Consider the following 20,942-nt stretch of genomic DNA (forward strand, 5'->3'; position numbering starts at 1 on the left):
CTGCGGAGCCGCCGGCCGGCTCCAGCCGCCCACAGCCGGATATCCAGCCACTGGGCAGCCTTGCAGGGACGCAAATGGCGGCTGTCATAGCTGCCGTCATTTGCGTCCCTGTAGTGAGCCGTCATAGGCTATGTAAATATTTACGTAGCCTATCACGGCAGGGGGAAAACCCCAGCGTATGCAAATGGTGGTAGCTGCCGCCATTTGCATAGGCTGGGTTTTTTTCCCCCTTGCTGTGATAGGCTACATAAATATTTACGTAGCCTAACACGGCAGGGGGGAAAAAAACCCAGCATATGCAAATGGCAGCAGCTACTGCCATTTGCGTACGCTGGGGTTTCCCCCCCCCCCACCGTGATAGGCTACATAAATACTTACGTAGCCTATCACAGCCTCCGCAGGGTCGCAAATGGCGTCCCTGCGTTAGCCGTGATAGGCTACGTAAGTATTTACATAGCCTATCACGGCTGAAGGAGGAATCGAATGGCGGCCGCAGGACGGATGCCATTCGCACAGCAGCACGGACGGGAGCAGGTTAGTGCTCCATTTCCCGCGCCTTTCATGGGGTGGGGGCGGCGGGCACTTCGTCCCTTGCATCTTTTGTGGGTTGGGGGGGTGGGGGCTTCGTTCCGCGACGGTTTTCGGGGGGCCGAATGCACTGGCATTCGGCCTCACCGAGATCCGTCGTGGAATTCTCTGACATCCCTACTAAAATTAGCTATCTGGGAGGAAATGATCATGTAGGACATACAGACACTCTACTGTTCACCTGCAGGAACAGAAAGTAACGAAATACAGAGGAGAGTGTACAAAGTGAACTAAAGGAGTAAACACAATATTTGGTGAGTGAAATAACCATTTAAAAAGTTAAAACGTGACTCCACGTTACATATAATTAACAATAACAATGGTAACAAAAATGTATTTCTATAAATCCATTGGGTGGGGTGGGGGAGTCAGAAAGAAGTAGAGGGGATACAAAGAGGAAAGAGCAGAAACTTAGCAAAGCTATAGAAATTGTAGAACCTAAATGCGTTAAAGATAAAATATTGAAATAATGTAATTTATTTAACTAAGGTCAGTCTGGCAAGATAGAAAATAATAATTTGAGAAGCCCCACTAATTTAAGTACCATTGATTTCAGTGAGTCTTTACTTCAAGTAAAGTATGCTTAAGTCTGGATCGAGCCCATTATATGTTTATTGATACATACGTTAAAAAACAAGATCAAACATTACAGATCCCCATACTGTCCCGCATAGAGTAAAGATGCAAGACATAGAGGATTAAATATGTACATCCTTAGCAGAGGAGGTCAAAGTGAAAAAATGCATTTTTGAAGTACTGGATTTTGAAACAGTTTATTAGAAAGTCTAAGAAGATGGAGGGCGCAATCCTATTGGGATAGGTGGCCAATGAACTCCGAGTTCAGAGTTCGCCTCTGAACTCGGAGGAGACCACCTATCCAATGCAGGGCAGGAGCAGCGTGGAGGGGATCGTTCCCTTTGCACTTCAGCTGCCCTGCATTCACAGCTAGATAGCCGATTTTGGCTGTCTAGCTGCGGGAAGTTGGAGCGGGGTGGTGGTGGTGGATGCTGGACGACACACAGGAAGTGTCAGAATGGCACTTCCGCCCTCCCTGCCCCAGCCCTCCCCCAGGAATGCCCCGTTTTTGCCGCTCCACGCTCCTCTTAAGAGCACAGAGTGTGGGGCTGATCCGTGCTGCCTATGAGGCAGTGCAGGAGGGAGTGGAGGTCGGTTCTCAGGGAACCGACCTTAGAGAGCGGGCTCCGAGGTCGATTCCCGGGAACCAACCTATCCTATGGCCGTCTAACTGCTGACTAGCGGCTATAGGATTGCGCCCTAAATGATGTCCTCAAAGGTTCAAGTAGCACCATGAAACGGATACAAGAAGTGCAAACCTATACATGTCTGTTCAGAAGTAAGCCCCATTGGGATGAATGGGACTTACATCTAGGAAGATGGGTATAGGACTGCAGCCTCACAGTAAAATCCTCAGTATACTTACCTGGGAGTAAGGCCAAATGCACTCATTAGGACTTACATCTGAGTAAACACAAACTCATTAGGACTTACATGAACTCATGAACTCAGTGAACTTACATGAACTTACATGAACTCATTAGGACTTACATCTGAGTAAACACACATAGGATTGCACTTTTCTAAGGAACAACAACAAAATGAGTTTTAAAAGAAATATGAACGTGCAAATACAAATAAGTCTCATTTAGAGAACAGGTGGGATCTGCAACAAAATGTCTCCTCACCTCCTAACAGTAATGCTCCTGTTCAGGGTTCCAGTCATCCACACCCTCCCCCCGGAAACTCTATTCCATTCCATTCTGTTCTGTTCCCTATTTTTGTTTCCCAATTGACCGTCAACATTCCAGGACAACTGAGCATGCTCAGTCCTCGTTGTGCAGTTTGGAGAGAAGGTTAAGATTTCTGTACTTCAGCAAACCTCGAGGTTCTCCAAGCATGCTGATACTCTTATTTTTCAATTGCCCTGTTCATGCTCCAGTCCTGTTAACAATCAACACCAGAGTTTGCTGTTAGAGGGAGTGATACACTGCAATGTTCCACATTTCATATGGACCTCTGATATGGTTGCCACTGTGGGAATCGCATATGTCAAATACTGGAGACAATTGAAAATATTAACTACTCAAAAATGGCTAGACATAAATATGACAATATGGCCCGATGGCAAAAATAACTAAATATTTTCACATTAAAAAAAAATTGAATGGATTTATTAATCATGGTAAAGAACTGTGCCATTCTTCCACGCTTCAGCCACTGCCTTCTGACAATGTGTAGGGCCTGTCTCAGAAGTAGAGCAATGATGATGTAGGTATAAATGCTGAGATCTCGGAGCTCAGCCAGAACCCTGCTTTGCTGTTATCAGCCAGGGTCTGCCTGGGAGGGTGGGAGGAAGGCCTATCTCACTGGAGGAACAGCTAGATTTGTTGGACCCTGCCTCCTGGACAAAAGGAGGTGGCCCCTCCCAAAGGTTCTGGAATACTCTCTGGGAGTCAGGGAACTACATTTCCCAGGACTCTCTGAGTGCAGAGATAGCAGTGAATGTGACGGTAAAACCAATATACGTTTGTGGTGTAGATATAACTTAAGGCAGGGATGTTGAACCTCAGACAAATTCCATTTGAGGGAAGCTCTCAGCGGTTTCATTCCACTAGTAGGTGGGGCTGAAAACAAAAGGGGTGGGACCAAAGGCAAAAGGGGTGAGGCCAAAATATCAGCATATTTTAGCTTAAAGGTCTTCCTGCCATTGACTAAGCCTTTGGAGAGGCATTTCGACCTTTTAGAATGGGGAAAAACTGTGCACAAGCCAGGAAAACACCGAATGATTTGTGGTCAGGGGAAAGGAAGTGGGGCCAGGGCAACAGGATGTAGCCATATGAGGAACTGTGGATTGGGACCCTAGGTGGGTGGGATTTGGTGGTTCTGCACCTCTGTCTTAAGACATGCCCTAGGCTTAGTTACTAGATTTTCAATTAGGATCCACTTGCATTTCAAGAGGAAAGGCTGCCACTCATGCCTGGCTGGGATAGTGGTACCAGGTAGTGACACCTCTTTGAATGGCGGTATCATCATGTAGCTTGTTGTCTGAATGCCAGGGGCTTGGACCTTGCCTCTGTCTCATCTTAAGTCCTGCTAAATGTTTTTACATGCAAGCTAATTAGCATCCTGATTGCATGGCACTGAGCAACATCTGTCCAATGGCTGCCTCTCCAGCACCACCCGCCAGCACCATCCCGCTATCTGTCAGTCTGGGTCACAGGTTGTGTTTGCAGTCCCAGTGGCAAGCAGTGGCAGTGACCCAGAGTGTTGGCAGCTCAGAAAAGCTCCATCCCTTCTAATTAGCTTGGCAATACTAGGCCAGAATTGTTACACAGGCAGACAAGGGACACAGGAGGGGAGGATAACTTTTGCACAAACATAGAAAGTATCATAGAATTGTATGGTTGGAAGGGGCCTACAAGACTATCGAGTCCAACCCCCTGCTCAATGCAGGAAGCCTGATTCCCAGGCGGAATCCCATCCAAGTACTAGCCATGGCTGACCCTGCTTAGCTTCCGAGATAAGACGAGATCGGGCACATCCAGCCCATGATCAGAAATAAGGAAGGCAAAGGAAAATCACATAAAATTGTAAAAAGTGAAAGGCTGAGCAAATAGGAAATGTCAGTGGGATGAAAACCTCAGAAAAAATGGGAGATATTTGGGGTTAAGTGCAATATTTAGACCTCTGGGCACATGTGTGGAATTGGACAGGTAAATGTGGCATGTAAGTGGGTGGACTGGAAGCATGTATGGGCAAACCTTGGTGGTAATATCTTGAGTTTTATCCCTTAGTTGCTGCATCCTTGTCTTCCAAGCTGATATATATGATCTACACCTTAAGCGCTGGCTAGAGGCACTTTTCTAGAAATAAAAGTGAATCTTTTAGAAGTGGGATGGTTATGAGTCCACCAGAAAAGATGTCTTGCTCCACCTCCACTTTGAGCATTGGGTAAAACTTTGAGCATTGGTTTATTCTTAGCCAAATATTGCAAAACAATAAAGGTTGTGTCCAACCGCGTCCATTCATGAAAAGCTTTCTGATCCAGTGAAGGCATTTGTGAACAGAAGGAGAAGTGGGATTTTTTCAAGAAAGCATAGCAACATAAGAAGCTACCTTATGCTGAGGCAGACAATGGGTCCATCTAACCCATTATTGCCAACACTGACGGGCAGTGGCTCTCCGGGGTTGCAGGCAGGACTTTTTCTTGCCCTAGCTGGAAATGTTGGGGATCAAACCTGGGACATTCTACATGCAAAGCAGGTGCTCTACCACTAAGCTATGGTCTCTCCTTCTCTTCTGATCTCCCTTCCCTCTGCACCTTCTTAATCTGCTCTGGGGGGCTGGGGATAGGGATGTACAGATTGTGTAAAATCCATCCCGTCTGTGTTTCGCAGGTAGTCAGGCACCTTTTGTTCCATCATACACCCATCAACAGAATTGAGTTTTTTTAAGTTTATGAATTTGTGCAAATTCGTATGTGCACAAATGCGCAAATCCCCACAAAATGCACATTTTCACAGTTTAGCCTATAGGGGAAATGCACAGTTTTGGCCTTAAAAAAAAAAGTTGCATATTTTTCAAGAGGAAATTTGCACAAAAGGTTAGAAAATGGTCTGCAAGTCCACAGAAACCACTCGACAGGGGAAAAGCTGGTCCTCTGTGGAATGGGCAGCTCATATTCATAAAAATCCAAACTTGTTTGGTTCTGTTGCAGATTTCTCTGACATCGCTAGTTGGACCTTCTGAAATAGTATAGGAGGTGGTGTAGGGTGCTGCAGGAGAAATTGCAATAAGTGCCTCTCTCCCCCTTCTGGTCACAGAAGCATCTTCTGGATCAAAGAACCTTTGGATACAACCCATCATGTACCAAACATTCCTGAATGTTTAAAATTGATATGGGAATGAAGTGTGTGTGTGTGTGTGTGTGTGTGTATGTGTGGAGGGGGGTGGGTGCTGAGTGAGCTGACAAGTCTAGGAATGTTGGAGAAATCTGTTTGAGGTGGAGTTTGATGAGATTTCCTAGGTTCGCTTCCCCCCCCCCCGGTTCATTCCAGTTTCTGCTGCAGCGCCTCGGTCTGCAGTGAGTTGGGTCAGTTCGTAGATTTTCTAGGTATTTTGCACTTTTTTTTTTTTGCATGTTCTGCAATTTGCACAAATTTCTGGGCCATTTGCATGAATTTTTAAGTAATTTGTGTAGATTCTAAGCAATTTGCATAAATTAGGGCTGAATTTGTGCAAATTTGCCTGAATGTGTGCAAATTGCCTAGAAATCTGCACAAATTGCTCAGAAATCTGTGCAAATTGCAGAACCTGCATGAAAAAAGTGCAAAAAAAGTTCCTGGAGTTCTGGGAAAACATAGCAGATTGACTTGCAAATGCAGATCAAGTCATACATGCTGTGGAACTCCATCGAGTCAAAAAAAAGAACCAGATTTCCCAGCAATGGTCTTTTCAGTCATTCCAAGACTGGAATGATAGCTGTGCCACAGGCACAGTGGTGAGAAATAACCTTGGGAGAAAGGTCATGCAAAAACATTCAATAGTTTGGATCCAGAGAGAGTCATACTAGAGTGGACCTATTGAAATCAATGGGCCTTAAGTCAGTCATGGCTAATCTAAGTCCCATTGATTTCAATAGGCACACTCTAAGGGTGACTATGTCTGGATCCCATCCAAAGTTTTCACATGCTGGGGATTGCTCCTCACCCCCAAGTACCTGTTTTGAGCAGGCCTGGCTCCATCCATGGCCAGCCTGTCAACAAGCCAAATGAAAGGATCAAAGATCATGAGTCCACACAGTATCATTAAGAACATAAGAACTGCTTTTCTGGGACAGTACAAAGGTCACTCCAGCCTAGCACCCTGTTTCTGACTGTGGCTAACCAAGTGCCTCTGCAGAATTTGCAAGAAGGCCGGAAAAATTACAGCCTTTCCCTGTTCTCCATCCCTGGCACCTGATATTTGCAGACATACTACTCTCAAGCATGAAGGTTCCAAGTTAGCTATTGTTGCTTAAAGCTCTTCAGAGACCTATCCTCCATAAACATATTTAATCCTTTTTAAAGCTAGTGGTTAAGGTTGTTGGAGAAATCTGAAACAGAGTCAAATGTCTTTGGATTTCTATGAATCTGACCCACCAATTCTGCAGCAGACCAGAATCTTCCGAGTTGCACGTATTCCACAGACTTGTGGACCATTTTTAACTTTCTGGAATTGTACGCAAATTTAGTCATACAAAAGTTTGAATGTTCCTGGAAAATACATTAATATATATGCCTTTAAATAAACAACAACCCACATTTTATACATCCCTGATCTCTTTTCAGCCTCTGCTGTGTAGCTCCCTTTTGTAATGCACCCTGCTCATTGATTGCATGCTGAGCTAAGAAAAATATGCAAAACGTTACATGCCAGGGTGCATACATAAATTGGGACAGGCTTTTTTGCTTCTCCAAAGGGGGGAAAATCCAATTCCATCAAACAGAGATGACAGAATGAGAGATGCCTGACAGTCTGGAAAACACACACAGAATGGATTAAACAAGATCCGTACATCCCTACTAGTGGGCATCACAACCAGGATTGGAAGTCTGGCCACCGTACAGGAATGGATACAGGATGTGTTTCCAAGGAAAGGAAAGGTTCCTCCTGTGCAAGCACTGGGTCATTACTGACCCCTAGAGGGATGCCACTTGCACTGGCGTGTTTCCAAAGCTGAGTGCAATGATGGGTCAGTGGCATCCATCTTAGTGTCAGATTCAAAGGTGAGGCATGGACTGGCATAAGGGGTAGGCATCAATGGGCACCTGCTGAGGCCCGCAACCCACAAGGGGGGCCACTGCTGACCACCACAGCTCCCTGACCTTGCTCTTCCTCCCCCTTGCTGTTGCTGCCAGTTCCACCGTGCTCTCCAAACACAGTGCTGTGACAAGAGTAAGGGGCAGGAGCAACAGCAGCCTTGCCCTCTCCTTCTGGGCAGTGGTGCCGATTGGGCCCAGAGAGAGGTGGGGGCAAGAAAATCATCATGATCAGGTAGGCTTGAGATGGGAATGCAGTCCTGTAATGCTAGTTGAGCCTTCCCCAACCTGGGGACCTCCAGATCTGGAGGGCGCCAGATTGGGGAAGGCTGTGCTGGACAAATAACCACCCAGGCATCGGAGGATGGTAAATGAAAGCAGAAGAGGTCAGGTAAATCATGCTTAAGTAGAAATGATGAACTGGAAGATCCTAAGCTACTGACAGTGGCATTGGTTGGGACTGCAGTGGAAATGGAGCTGATCCAAGGTGTTCATTTAGATTTACTGACCAATCAGAAGGCCAGTTGGGTACTGATAAAGAGGTTGAGGAACAGGGGAAGGGTGAGAAGACTACTGCTGCACAGGTCTCCTCCCTTGGGATGGCTAAATAGCTTTTTTCAGAGGATGGAAACTGATGCCTTGAATCCTGTGGGTCTCAGGCTCTGGTGCCCCATAAGCTGGCCATCTTTACACAGAGCAGGGCTTTCCCTAGGCAGCCCATTTGTTGAGGACTGGCCCTGAACTGCTCATAACCCGCTGTGCACTTGTATCTATCGTTTGCTGGCATGCACGGCTTATTAGAGGGGCAATCATAGACTTTGGCAGCCTAGGTTTTCTAATCAAGAAACCTTCCAAGGGGCCACCCCCAGCCCAGCTGTCTCTGGGATGCTGTGGCACTCTCCGACTTGCTGCTCCCCTCTCAACCATGCACCATCCAGATGCCCATTATTCTCAGCAAATGTCTCTAATCACTGTGGCGGGGTTGAAAAATTACCGGGAAAGGTAATTGAATGGCAAAGGGCCCAGAATATGGATGGTCTGTGTTCATTTATCAGCAGCACCGATTCCTCCTCTGCAGGTGCCTGGAGGGGGGGGGGAACAAAGGGGCTTGTTGATTTGCTGGGATTTTAATTGCAAATATGATGCTCTTCTGGCTGATTCATGAGTTCCGTTTGCAGGCAGAGACTGCTGAGAGCAAGGCTCTGAGGCCAAGCAATCAGTTCCCTGGCTCACCTTCCACAGCATACACCCTCGCTCTTGGGGAAGGCCAGTGTGAAATTGCTGTAGCCAAGCAAAATGCTGGTTGCTGCTAAAAGACCCAGGAACAGAGACTGACCACGTCTATTGCTATTCAAGGGCCACTTCACATCTTTCAGGTGGACACCCTAAATATGTAACATGTGAATGCAGCAAACCAGTGGTACAGTTAGGTAATTTTAGACTCTGAACACTGTGGTCTTACAAGTACTCAGCCCCACAGTAATGTGTATTTATTCACTTACTCCAACATGTGGCAAGCCAACTTGCTCCATTTGGGGGGCCCAAACTGCTCATTCTGCTGAGTGGGGCCCTGGACATCTGCCCCAAAGTCCTATCTACATGGCACTGCTGCAGCAAACACAGGTGTGGAAACAACAGATATACCCATCAGGGAACTGTGGTTGGCTACAGTTCCCTTTTGAGTGTCCAATCAGTGGCAAATCTTGGTCTGCCTCTATATAATGCATGATGTGGCCCTAAGATTCATTAAGCATTAGCAACCTGGTATACATGGACTTTGGGGCATCCTTTGCCACTGCACCAAATAAGTAAATAAACCCCAATTTCTTCTCCAAGGATGCCCAGCATCCATGCCAAGAAAGGGTCAATTGATCTGAATGACTTATGCAGAAATATAGAAGTGATAGTTTTAACCAGGCATGTCTGCTTTGATGCTGTCCTAAACCATAGGTAAAACACCAGATGAAAAGAACCATGATGCAATCATAAGTAGGTGTTCTCTTTCTTTTTTGTAGTGTTTTATCCATGTGCAAGTGCACATCGGTGATGGTAGTGTGGCAAGGAAGACATGAACGAACAGAAAGCTGCTGTAGATTGTGTATGCACAGTTCTTTGGCAATGAAGAGAACAGAACCATGGAGGACTTATAATGCATCATTTCTATTTCTGACACTAGACCAGCTCATTTGGAAATCCAAAATATGGGGTGAAATTTGGAGGAGGAGACTTTTGGAAGCAACCTTATCTCCATTAGTTGCCTTATCTTAGTGGCTTGGGTTAGAAATGTAGGCAGATGCCTTATACCAAGTCAGACCCTTGGTCTATCTAGTCCAGGATTGTCAGTACTGACTGGCAGCAGCTCTCCAAGGTTTCAGTCAGGAATTTTTCCAGTCCTACTCAGAGATACTCAGTGCTCTACCACTGAGTTACAGCTTTTCCCCTCTTCAACAGACTTCCCTCTTCAGCAAATACCCATCTCTGGCCAGTTTGTTCCAGGCAGCTTCCCCAGGGGTTTGATGCCCACAGCACTCAAGGAGGATGCTCAAAGAACCAAGGTGGCTGTTGCCAGGGGTTGCTGGAGATGCCACTTTGCATCATCATAGTCCCTATAGCCATGCCTCCAAGGAGAGTCCAAAAATGCAGGCAGCTGAGTTGATCTATAACTATAACAAAATATTGTTGCTGGGGAAATTGATTTACCCCCAGCTACTGTGGGGATTGCAGCCAAGTGCAGAGGGAATGTGGAAGTCTGAATGGGGTGGCAGATGACATCATTCCTGCAAATCAAAAAGTTCCAGAGCTTTGACCCTATGAGCCCTGACTTCACTACACCACTGAGTACAACTTAAAAAACAAACAAACATGCATCTAAACATATTAATGCCCCAGCTACCGCTATGCAAAACATGAGTTTCTTTTAGATCGTCATGAAGATGCCAAGATACGGTTTCTTTCATGCTGTGATTTTTGGTAAAACAAATAAGAATGTCTTGCAAAACCCCAAATATGTCTTATTTAAAAGCAGACCCAAAGGTTTAAAAGACCTACCATCCCATCTTTTGGGGCAGGGGGGAGGAACCAGAAAAGTAGGTCCTATTAAGTTCAGTGAGAAGTGCTTCCATGTAAAGATGTTGAAGAATTATCAGAATGAATCAGTGAAACAGAAGTTGGGAGGCGGGGAAGAAAGCCATTTCAGGGAACTTTTTCTTCTCAAATTTATGGGTCAATTTCTGATCAAATTGCTGTTTTCTAGCTAGCTTTATAACTTCAGTGTATGTAGTGACCTCATGTTTATGTATGTGCATTTACATTCACGTGTGTTGCCGTTAGGTTTTGTCAGATTACCAGGTCTGATTGCTGACCAGGTCTAGACACCAATGGCTGATAAGATATGAAGTATCTGGAACCAAGGGCAAAAATGGCAACAGGCAGTCTGGGATTGTAGAGGGATACTCTATGGCTGCCTTTCGCAATGCACTGCTAACATACTGAGAGACTGCAGTAGAACTTGGCCATAGAGCTCACGGTGGCCCTGGACTGGCTGGCTTCCCAAGTCCAGGACGAGTCTAGTGTGATATCTTGGCTTGAGCTATGTACAGATCCCCTTTCTGACCAGTGACCTGTGTGGTGGTGCTGACAGTAGGAAAGCGGTATATAACCCATTCACGGCATCTGATGACAGATGGGACCAAAGCGAATCTACAGGCGAGCATCATCAGTATGCGTTAATGTTCAGGGAAGTGTTTTGAAAATAATTCTGAGATGGTACCCAACTCCAGTGACCATACATTTCATTTACAGCAACTTTTTTGGGCTTTGTTGGAGGGGTTGTGGTGAAAGAGGTACAGAGGTGGGTGGTGGGGCAACTCTCCACTTGACAAACTACTGGGAATGGGATGCAGTCCTAAAGCCAACCAGAGGAACAGAATCCCCCTAACTCACCTCATGCAGTGCTTCTTCATGCATATTAGGGGCACAGGCATCTTCAAATACACTGGAAACTGCTAGCATCTTTGTTAGCAGCAGCCAAACATATGACTGACAGATTTTGGAAAGCTGAAACAATATCCCTGTGGTGGAAAATGTGTTCTCTAAAACCCAGGATCTCATGCTAATGGAGAAACCTCATCTATTAAAAGAAAGCAAAGGTACTTGTGTTGACCATAAGTAAATGCCAAAATCCATATTACTGTAACACCTTTATTAGGCCAACCAAAAGATCACCTAAATATGTCAAGCTTTCAAGATCTCCAAACCTCTTCATCAGGCAAGTTGGCATAAAAAAACAGATCGGGGGGTGGGGTGGGGGGATGAGAGAGAGAGAGGGAGAGAGGGAGAGAGAGAGAGATGGATGACTGGATGAAGTCACACTGTCTGCATGTTCAGAGTCCCAAGATGGAATGGGGGAGGAGGGGTCTGCAGACATTCATTTTAGGCTCTGCAGGTCATGTGATGGTTTCAGGAAGGACCTGCAGCTCTCCCTGGGGCTTCTAGGAGCCAGAAAGGGGAGAAATGTTGGATCCCCCATTTCCAAAAATATACAATCCAGCTGTTCTCAGAAGCATTTCCCAGTGGAAATTCCTCCCAATATGGCACCCTTTTATCACTGATGTTGATAGTAACCCAGAGAAGTCAAACTTTTCAATGTCTTGAAACAGTTCTATCTATCCAATGAGAGCTGTTTCCCCCACCCCCTTTTGTTTGGTTCTGATTCCGGCCAGCTATCTCTGCCTCTTCACCCCAGTACAGCAGGCTGCTGGACTACTCCCTGTCAACATTTTCACTGAAATCATGGCTCCATTTACCCCCGCCCCCTTCCTCCTCCTTAATAAATTGCTTTTTGGTGATTTGAGGAGTGCCTGCTTGGTCATCCCCTCAAACTGCCCCACACCCTAGAGCTGTTCAATGGGAATGGTGCCCTGTTTGTCCCTCCCCCTTTTGCCCTATTTCTTCTTGCTGTCACTTGATTTTCCAGCAGGGGTCCCCTTGGGCAGTACTCCTGCTACATGGACTGCGTTGCCCAGTAGTCCCAGGGCCCATCACCTGCATGCTGTGATTAAAGCCAGCCAAGCTGTTTGCCAGAGCTCCGGCACTTAATCAATGTCTCGTCTTCTGCAGCTGTCAGGTTCAAGGCCACGCTGCTCATGCCTACATCTCCTCTGGCTGCATTTCACAGCAAGGAGAGGTGCCAATCCCCAACACAGCAACAAGCTTTCTGGTCCTCGTGGGGATAATTCAGCAGGCTTTGAAATTCTCCAGATTCCTTGCACACCCACAGTTCGGGGGGGAGGGAGAGATTATACCCCTCAAAGCATCCCCGGGAACCCAGACACATTCAGTCAGGAAGGAAACATATTCCTAAGCACTGGCATGGCCACTACCACTGCAGTTTCCATTTTACTCCAGATCTGACTCCCAGCTTGTTATCCAGAGCAAGGGTCAGGGAAACCTCTGCCCCCTGAGCTGGATTTGGACCACTGGGCCTCCCTGTTTGACCCATCGGCCTCTCCCCAGGCTCTCTCCCTAGACCCCCTTTCCCTGCCATTGAGCTGTAATCTCCAATCATCTGAGCAGAGGTGCATGTGAGGGGGAATCACAGGGAATCTCCCTGCAGTCCCCACCCCACTGCTCAGCTGATCAGAGGTTGCAGCTCAGCAGCAGTGAAAAGGGAATGTTGAACTGCCCATGGAGGGAGAGATCTCTCTCTTCCTCAGTAGGCAGCTTTCTCTCTCCCTCCCCCTCTCTGAATGTATGGTTTGGCCACACCCACATTAGGTTTGAGCCCCACCCACTATGGGTATGGAGCTCCAACCTTTTTCCCCAAGGAAATATGGCCCTTGGTGGGGGGGAATGCTCCCCACCCATAATCTAGAGTGATGCTAAGGGCTACCAGCAAGTGTCCTGGTAAGGAGGAGAGATCTTCTCTCCATGGCTACTATATTCTTTAACTGGAGACACCAGGCACTAAACCTGGGACTTTCTGCATGCAAAGCATGTGTTCTACCACTGAGGTATAGTTAAATGATAGAATTCCTGCCCACAAGGTGTGGTGCTGGCCACCATCTTGGATGGCTTTAAAAGGGGATTAGACAAACTCATGGAGGAGAAAACTATCAATGAGTACTAGTGATGATGGCCATATATTACCTCCAGTATCAGAGGCAGAATACCTCTCAAAACCAGTTGCTTGGAAACAACAGCCAGAGAGGGCTATTACCTTAGCGTCCTGCTTGCAGGCTTCCCATAGGCATTTGGTTTGGCCACTGCAAGAACAGAATACTGAACTAGACAGGGCTTTGGTGTGATCCAGCAGAGCTCTTCTGATGTTCTTAGGCCTTCCCTGAACTCTCCCCTCTCCCCTCTGAACTGAGGTCTCAGAGGAGCCAGGAGATTTAAGAAGCAGGGCCTGCCTCACACTTTGGGTGAAGCAGAGTCTGGATCCTGCCTAGGTAATGAGACCCATTAAAAAAATTATTAAAAATAATAATTAAATCAAAGCCAAGAAATACCAAAAAAAGAATCCATATGCACCAAACACACTTTTTCAGCATGTTGTAAAAGTGCTATAATCTTCAATCAAGAATCAGATGAGGTGGTGGTGGTGAAATAACCTTCTGCTTGTCATTCACTAAGTGTCTATTCAATTTATCCTATACAAAACTGACCTCCCTTATTTTGACGATCCACTTTTGAACAGCTCTCATGGTCAGTGAAGTACTTCCTGCTGATTGACTGAATTTGTTTTTCTTTTTTTGCTTTCTTGGTGTCAAATGTCACAATATGCAAATCTTGCAAATGTATGCAGATTGAATGGATTAATCAGTTCAGACTCATACAGTGACAGCCCTAACTGGTATTGATTGCACAGTTTGACTAGCAATTCATTTCTCTTTCCATTCTGTCCAGTGCTCAGAATGATTTGTTTTCTCTATATAATCACTTGAGCATTGAGACGGATGTGATCAAGGAGAGCCCATGTTCCCTCCCTGCCAGCTTCCCCCACCTCAATCAATCTTTATAAATCATATTATAAATCAGCACTGCTTTTTATTATTAAGACCACCTTTATCATGACCCCAGTGTGGCAAATTACACAGAAAATATGCTATCCCCATACAGCCTCTCCCAAAAGTGAATCACTACATCTCTATAAAAAGCAGTTTATTTTTTAACAAGGATCAGGCTGACTTGAAACTAGATGTTATGGGGATTGTGCGGCTGCTGCCAAAAACACCATCCCCATATAGCGATGGGCAAATGAGCGATATTTTGTGCCTGATTCCTTTTTGCATTTGCAATTGCTGCTCGCTCTGTGAGAATGAGAAAATTTCACAAATCGAGCAGTGATGGAATGAAAAATTTGTGCAACTTTCCCCAAATTTGCGTAACTTACTTCCATAGATGAAAGCGGGGCTTTCAGTCTGCAGAAGGGAATTTGCACAAAATCGAACAGGGAAAGCTATGCAAATCGAACATGAGGACGCATCCGGCAATTTGTGGACATTTTCGGCGGACACATGTTTGGGACTTCAAACAGGGCATGCTCACATGTATTGTGAGCAAAACCAAAATTCTCATACAGCCCTCTTCCCACATTCCTCCCTTCTTGCTCCTCCAGTGATATCGAGTAAGCTCAATACACACAATATATCATCTCATTAGGGGTCTCCCTGCCCCCACACTCGGCAGCCAATAAAGTGGGCTGCTAGTCTTGATGGCTACATATTGCCTCTAGGATCAGAGGCAGTGTGCCTCTGAATAGCAGCTGTTGGGGGACAGGTGCAGGAGAGGTGAGGGCTATTGCACTCATGTCCTGCTTGTGGACTTCCCACTGGGACATCTGTTTAGCCACCATGGGAAACAGGATGCTGAATTAGATAGGCCAGGGCTACAGGAACTCAGGCCTGGGGGCTAAATCCATCCCACCTAGCGCCCCGATCTGACATTCTGGAGGTCCCCAGAAGGCTCTGCTTCCTTCCCCTACGGCTTAGTTACTAACAGTAAGAGCTTTATCTAAAATATGCTAGTATTGGGGGGGCTTGGGTCCTGCCCCTTTTGTCTTTGGCCCCACCCACCAATGGAACGTGCCCCCTGCCAAGAACTTCTTCAAAATGGTATTCAGCCTGAGGTCTGAAAGAGGATCTGCACCTGCGATTGGTCTGATCCAGCAGGGCTCTTCTTACGTTCTTATGAGCTGAAGGGGGTGGGGGTGAATGCACAATGGTTACATGCTTTGTAACATGGTCACATGTTTACTAGACGCTAGAGAGGAGAGAACAGAAGAGGCGATGCAGGCTGCTGCTTTTGGTGACAGCCACACGCTTTTTGTAACACTGAATTTCAAGGGCAGATTACATGTTAGACACAGAGGTGTGTGACAGAGCCCCATTTATTTTAAATGAAAAGCAGCCTCAGTAGGCTGAGAGATTGAGGGGAGAATGCGTGCATGCATGCTTAACCCCTTTCCCATTCATTTCCCTCTGGTGGTGGTGGTGGTGGGTTTGTTGGTGGGAATATGTACTGTGACACTTGCCCCTCAGGCTCAGTCCAACTTCAGAGAGAAGGAGAGTAAAACCCAATGGCTGAAAGCTGAACATTTATTTGTTCGTCCCATTTCCATACATTCCTACACTGCCTGTCTCTGCAATGAAGAAGTTGAGGTGAGACACAAGTCCACCAAAGCATTAATTCAAAGCAAAACAACCCACAAAATCCATCTTAAGAGGGCTAACTCTGCCAACCCAGATTTCACAAACCATCATCACACTGTTCCAAATGCTTTTTTGGTGTGTGTGTGTGTTGCAGGGGCAGGGGGATAACATATTTATGCTCCTCCAAAAAGTGACCAGGGCTGGAGCCAGAAGGAACCTGCCAAGGACTCCTCTGGATCCAATCTGGAGGGTAACTAGTTTTTCTGGAGACCTCACCATGACCATTCCAAAATAGTCCCATCTTATAGTCTTCCCCTCACCACCCCCCTCCTTCTCTCTTCTCCTCCTCCTATTCCGGAGCAAGGATTACCTGCTTTCATCTGCACACATATACCTTTCCCATCAAGGAGTGTGTGATGGACAGCATCCAGCCTTTTCACATACCCCACTGACATCCAAACAGCACCATCAACCATAACAAGAACTTTCCAGGAACCTACCACCCATAGACCAGCCCACCTGAAATGGTCACTCAGGAGATGGTGACCCTGCAGTGAAGGAAGGGCTTGGGCAAGCGAAGAGTTACCTGGAAACTTTTGACGTTCAGGTTTTTCTGACTTTCTGTCGCCACTTTCAACCTGGAATCCAGCCCCTTCATCAGTGACTCAGTGTTACGGACATACTGCAGGTCCCGGTAGGTCCGAAGGTCCAGCACCTCCATGGACTGGGAGATGTTTTGCACCTGCTCAATGGAAAAAGAATATAGAAATTAGATACACTGCCTAGGGGATAGGAGGAATCTAGATCAAAGAGTCATACAGCTATGATTGGATAGATCAGCGGTCCCCAACCTTTTTGGCACTGGGGACCAGTCTCGTGGAAGACAATTTTTCCACGGATCGGGGGGGGGGGATGGTTTCACTGGCAGACTTCCGGCCACGGTAATAGGCTACGTTTAATAAGGAACGGTAATGGTAATAGGCTTCCTTTGCGGTAAAAGGCTACGTAAAGATTTACGTAGCCTATTACTTGAAGAACAGGGATGCAAATGGCGTCCACATAGCGGACGCCATTTGCGTCCCAGCGGCTGGAAGTCCGCCAGCAGCCGGAGCTGGCCAGGGCCGGTGAGGATTCTGGGGGGGAGGGAGGGACAGATCACCTCCCCCCCTCATGGACCCAAGGTAAGGGGTTTTTGCACACCCCTACTGTGGCCTGGTTCCTAACAGGCCATGGACCGGTACCGGTCCACAGCCCAGGGGTTGGGGACCCCTGGAATGGATAGATAGATAGACAGACAGACAGACAGACAGACAGACAGACAGGGGTTAGATAGATACCACGGTGGTGGTGAGAAACCAGGGAACAGGCCTTCCTGGTGGTGTCACCCCAACTCTGGGATGCTCTCCCCATAGCGATTCGCCTGGAGCCCACTCTGTCATTTTGGTGCCAGGCAAAAAGCTTTGGATTTCCCTAGGCATTTTTCAGTATCTCTGTTGTTGATTTGATGTCTGCACCATTTTAGATGGTGTGGCTGCAATCCTAAATGCACTTACTAGGGAGTAAACACCACTGAAGACAGGGGGATGTCATTCTGAGTAAACATGCATAGGACTGCACAGCACATTTAGTTATTATTTATATAGCATCATTGATGTGCATGGTACTTGGCAGAGTATAAGAGGGCGGCTCCCTGCCCCCAAGGAGCTTACACAGTCTAATATCTGACACAGGAGATACAACAGAGGAAAGGGAGGTAGGGGTAAACAAGGAAGCAGTAGGCAGTTGTGCCCATTGCACGTGCTTTAAGTTTGGTTCCCAGCTGAGTTACAGTAGGGCACAAGTATTTGTTTTTTTAAAATCAGTTGTTGCTTTTAGGATTGTATTATTGTTGTTATTTTTATATTTCATTCCTTATTTTATTGTATTTTGTAAGGACACCTTGGGAAAGATGGGGGTCTGGGGTGAGGGAGGAGGCAGGATATAAATCTTAAAAACAAACAAACAAAATACATACATACGTAAGCATATACATGTAGGCAGGGCCAGCCCTACCATCAGGCAAAGTGAAGCGATCGCCTCAGGTGGCAGGTGGCAGGTGCTGGGGACTGGGGACTGGGGTGGGGAGTGGCAGCCAAGTGCTGGGGAATAGAGCTGTATGTGAACCACAAAGCGTGTCTTGCACCTCCTAAGCCAACCTCCTGCCCTCAGGTGCAGTGGAGGCAGCCAGCGCTGAAGAAAGATTTGACCGCCAGTCTGGTCAGCTTTTGTGCACGGAATGGGGATGGAGGTGGCTGGACACTATCTTGTTCTTCGCCTCAGGAAGCAAAGTGTCTTGAGCTGGCCCTGCATGTGGGGCCTGTGAGGAACTTGTGGAGGGGGAAAAGGACGGGGGGTTGCCTTCTGTCCCTTGCCTATTCCCCCCCCCAAGTGGGCAAGGAGACCCTGGGGAGGCCAGTGCTGCATCCTGTGGTGATGCAGTATGATGCTGGGCTTCTGCTGAGGTCTCCCATCCTGTCCCCACTGGGGGTTCAGGATGATGGGTGAGCTTGCCCCTTCTGGGCCCTGTGAAATACATTCATAAGCATCCTGTTTCTGTACTTTGTGGCTGGAAACGTATCTTTAAAAAAAAGTACATTAACCACAAGATTTCCCTCTAAAACTCTCTCTTCTTTAAAGCAAAAAGATTACTCTGTTATCCAAACACTTCACAAAATTCACTCCAGCACAAACCAGGCCTCCTGAACCAGTATTTTACCCCGTCTAGTAATCTTTGGTTCTGTTAGCTATCCCATCCTATACCTATTCTATACTATCTCAGCTGCTATTATATGTAAGAAGAAAAAACTTATGGCAGCAGGTTCATCCAGCCATTTGCCTCAACATCAGCTCAGTTACAATGCCTCATAAGCCTCCTACACCTGAACCCATTGTGGGCACTTTTTCTGGGATGAAGGAAAGCAAGCAACACAAACATCCAGCCCCGGCCAGCCAAACACTTGTATCTACATGCTTCTCTCTGCTGGTGGTCAAGGGCAGATGAAACCCTCAACCACAGGAGGGTTTGTTGTTGTTGTTGGGGAAGGGAGAAGGGAGTCATTTTAGCCTCCATAATTTGGGGCAAAACTCAGGTGTCTGTGCCACTGGTAGAGATCTCTCCTACTTTTCCGGTTCTCACCATTGCCTGCTCTTTGGGCCCATAATATAGCAGTATATTCCCTGACCTGGTGCCCTCCAGAAGTTTGGGACTGCAACTCCCAGCATTCCTGGCCACCGGACATGTTGACTGGGGCTGATGGGAGTTGATGTCCAACCTGGTGCCCTGGAGGGCACCAGGTTGGGGGTGAGGCTAATATATACAGGCAGAGAGAATGGATTTTATGTATCAAACAAGTGAGATGAGAAAAGTCCATCCATCCACATATTTCTGAGCCCCTCTGTCAACTCACAGACCGGATTGTCTTAAATTCTTGGTTCGGCAGACACACAGTGAAGTCTCTTCTTCAGGGAGCTGAGCTGGAAGCTGCAGTCTGTAGCACCAGCTGGAATTCAAGCTCCCTTCCCCTGCTTTGCACCCATGAAATATGGATGATAATGTGGCCAGACTGAGCTGAATACTGATTAGGGCCAGGGAGAAGAAGAGAAATGGGCTGCCTTGGGCTTACCTTTCAAAACAGGGGTGTCAAATCTTCCAAGGGATGAAATCCATTTTGGAGGAGCTCTGAGTGGCTGCTTTACAGAGGTGGGTGGGACCGAAGGCAAAAGGAGACATGGGCAAAAGTACCAGAAATACCAGCTTATTTTCAGTCCAAGCCCTTACTGGTGTTTGCTTTGAACAGCAGCTACGCTTCTGGGGTAATATCTAGTTTGGCCCCAAGGGCCAAACCTAGATGTGAGTGATGCAGGAGAACCCCGAACATGCTCTCTTGTAGTTGTTCATGCATGTTAAGAGCAGGTGTGAAAAGGGTGGGCTCGGATCCGTAGCACTGGGGAAGAGATGCTGTTTTTCCCAATTAAAATGCCTCCTCCTCCTCAGCTCCTATTTGCCTTATGGGGCAAAACATAATGGGTACCTGTATGATACCTATATGTTTTGCCCTGCAGGGAATAGAGCAGCATGGGTGACAGCGGGGGGGGGGGGGGCGGGGATCACAGATCCCAAACCCCTCCTACCTTGTGGCTGATAATTAACTTAAAAAAAAAAAAAGCACATGCAATTTGACCCTCACCTCCACTTGGACAAGACACATCCCCTTTGCAAGAAAGGTGGGGAATGGAGAAGGCCCTGTGTTGAACAGCAGCTACGCTTCTGGGGTAATATCTAGTTTGGCCCTATAGCAGCCTTCCCCAACCTGCTTCCCTCTAGATTTTTTGGACTACAACTCCCATCCCCCCAGCCATTGGCCATGCTGGCTAGGACTGATAGGAGCTGTAGTACAACTCATCTGGAGGGCCCCAGGTTCGGGGAGGCTGCTATAAATTATGGTGGCAAGAGGACATTTAACATTCCTCAAGGAGGAGAAATGCATGGTTTATGCATGGAAGGTGCTTTTTTTCCTATCAAAGGTAGGGAGGTATGAATCAGCAAAACTTGAGCTTGACAAAGTTCTCTGAATTCTATCCCGAAGCTCACTCTGAGTCCATATCAGATTGCGAGCTTTGTTTTCCCCCCCTTTTTGCATGAAAATCCATGCATATTTTCATGTGGATTTTTCCAAATATATGCATCAGTTGTGCACATCTGTGAAATGCACGCATTCTTCTCCCATTGATGAAAGCATATTTGTGCGCAGTTTTCAAAAGTACGCATTTTTTCATGCACATTTTTCAAATGTACACAGCTGTTACATGCATCTTTTGGGGTCCATTAATCACATCGCAAGCTTGG

General features: G+C 46.8%; 1 protein-coding gene across 1 annotated transcript in view; it reads right to left on the reverse strand.

Moving 5' to 3' along the window:
* OLFM2 (olfactomedin 2) overlaps positions 1 to 20,942 on the reverse strand; it is a 183,133-nt gene that overhangs the window by 45,541 nt on the left and 116,650 nt on the right. Inside the window, exon 3 of the mRNA XM_084832262.1 lies at positions 16,644 to 16,799. Within this exon, the coding sequence (XP_084688388.1) occupies positions 16,644 to 16,799 (156 nt within the window). The remainder of the gene's footprint in view (positions 1 to 16,643; positions 16,800 to 20,942) is intronic.

Source organism: Heloderma suspectum, chromosome 2 (genome assembly GCF_057233095.1).
Source record: "Heloderma suspectum isolate Gila_16-S chromosome 2, 16-S_ref, whole genome shotgun sequence".
Taxonomy (NCBI): Eukaryota; Metazoa; Chordata; class Lepidosauria; order Squamata; family Helodermatidae; genus Heloderma; species Heloderma suspectum.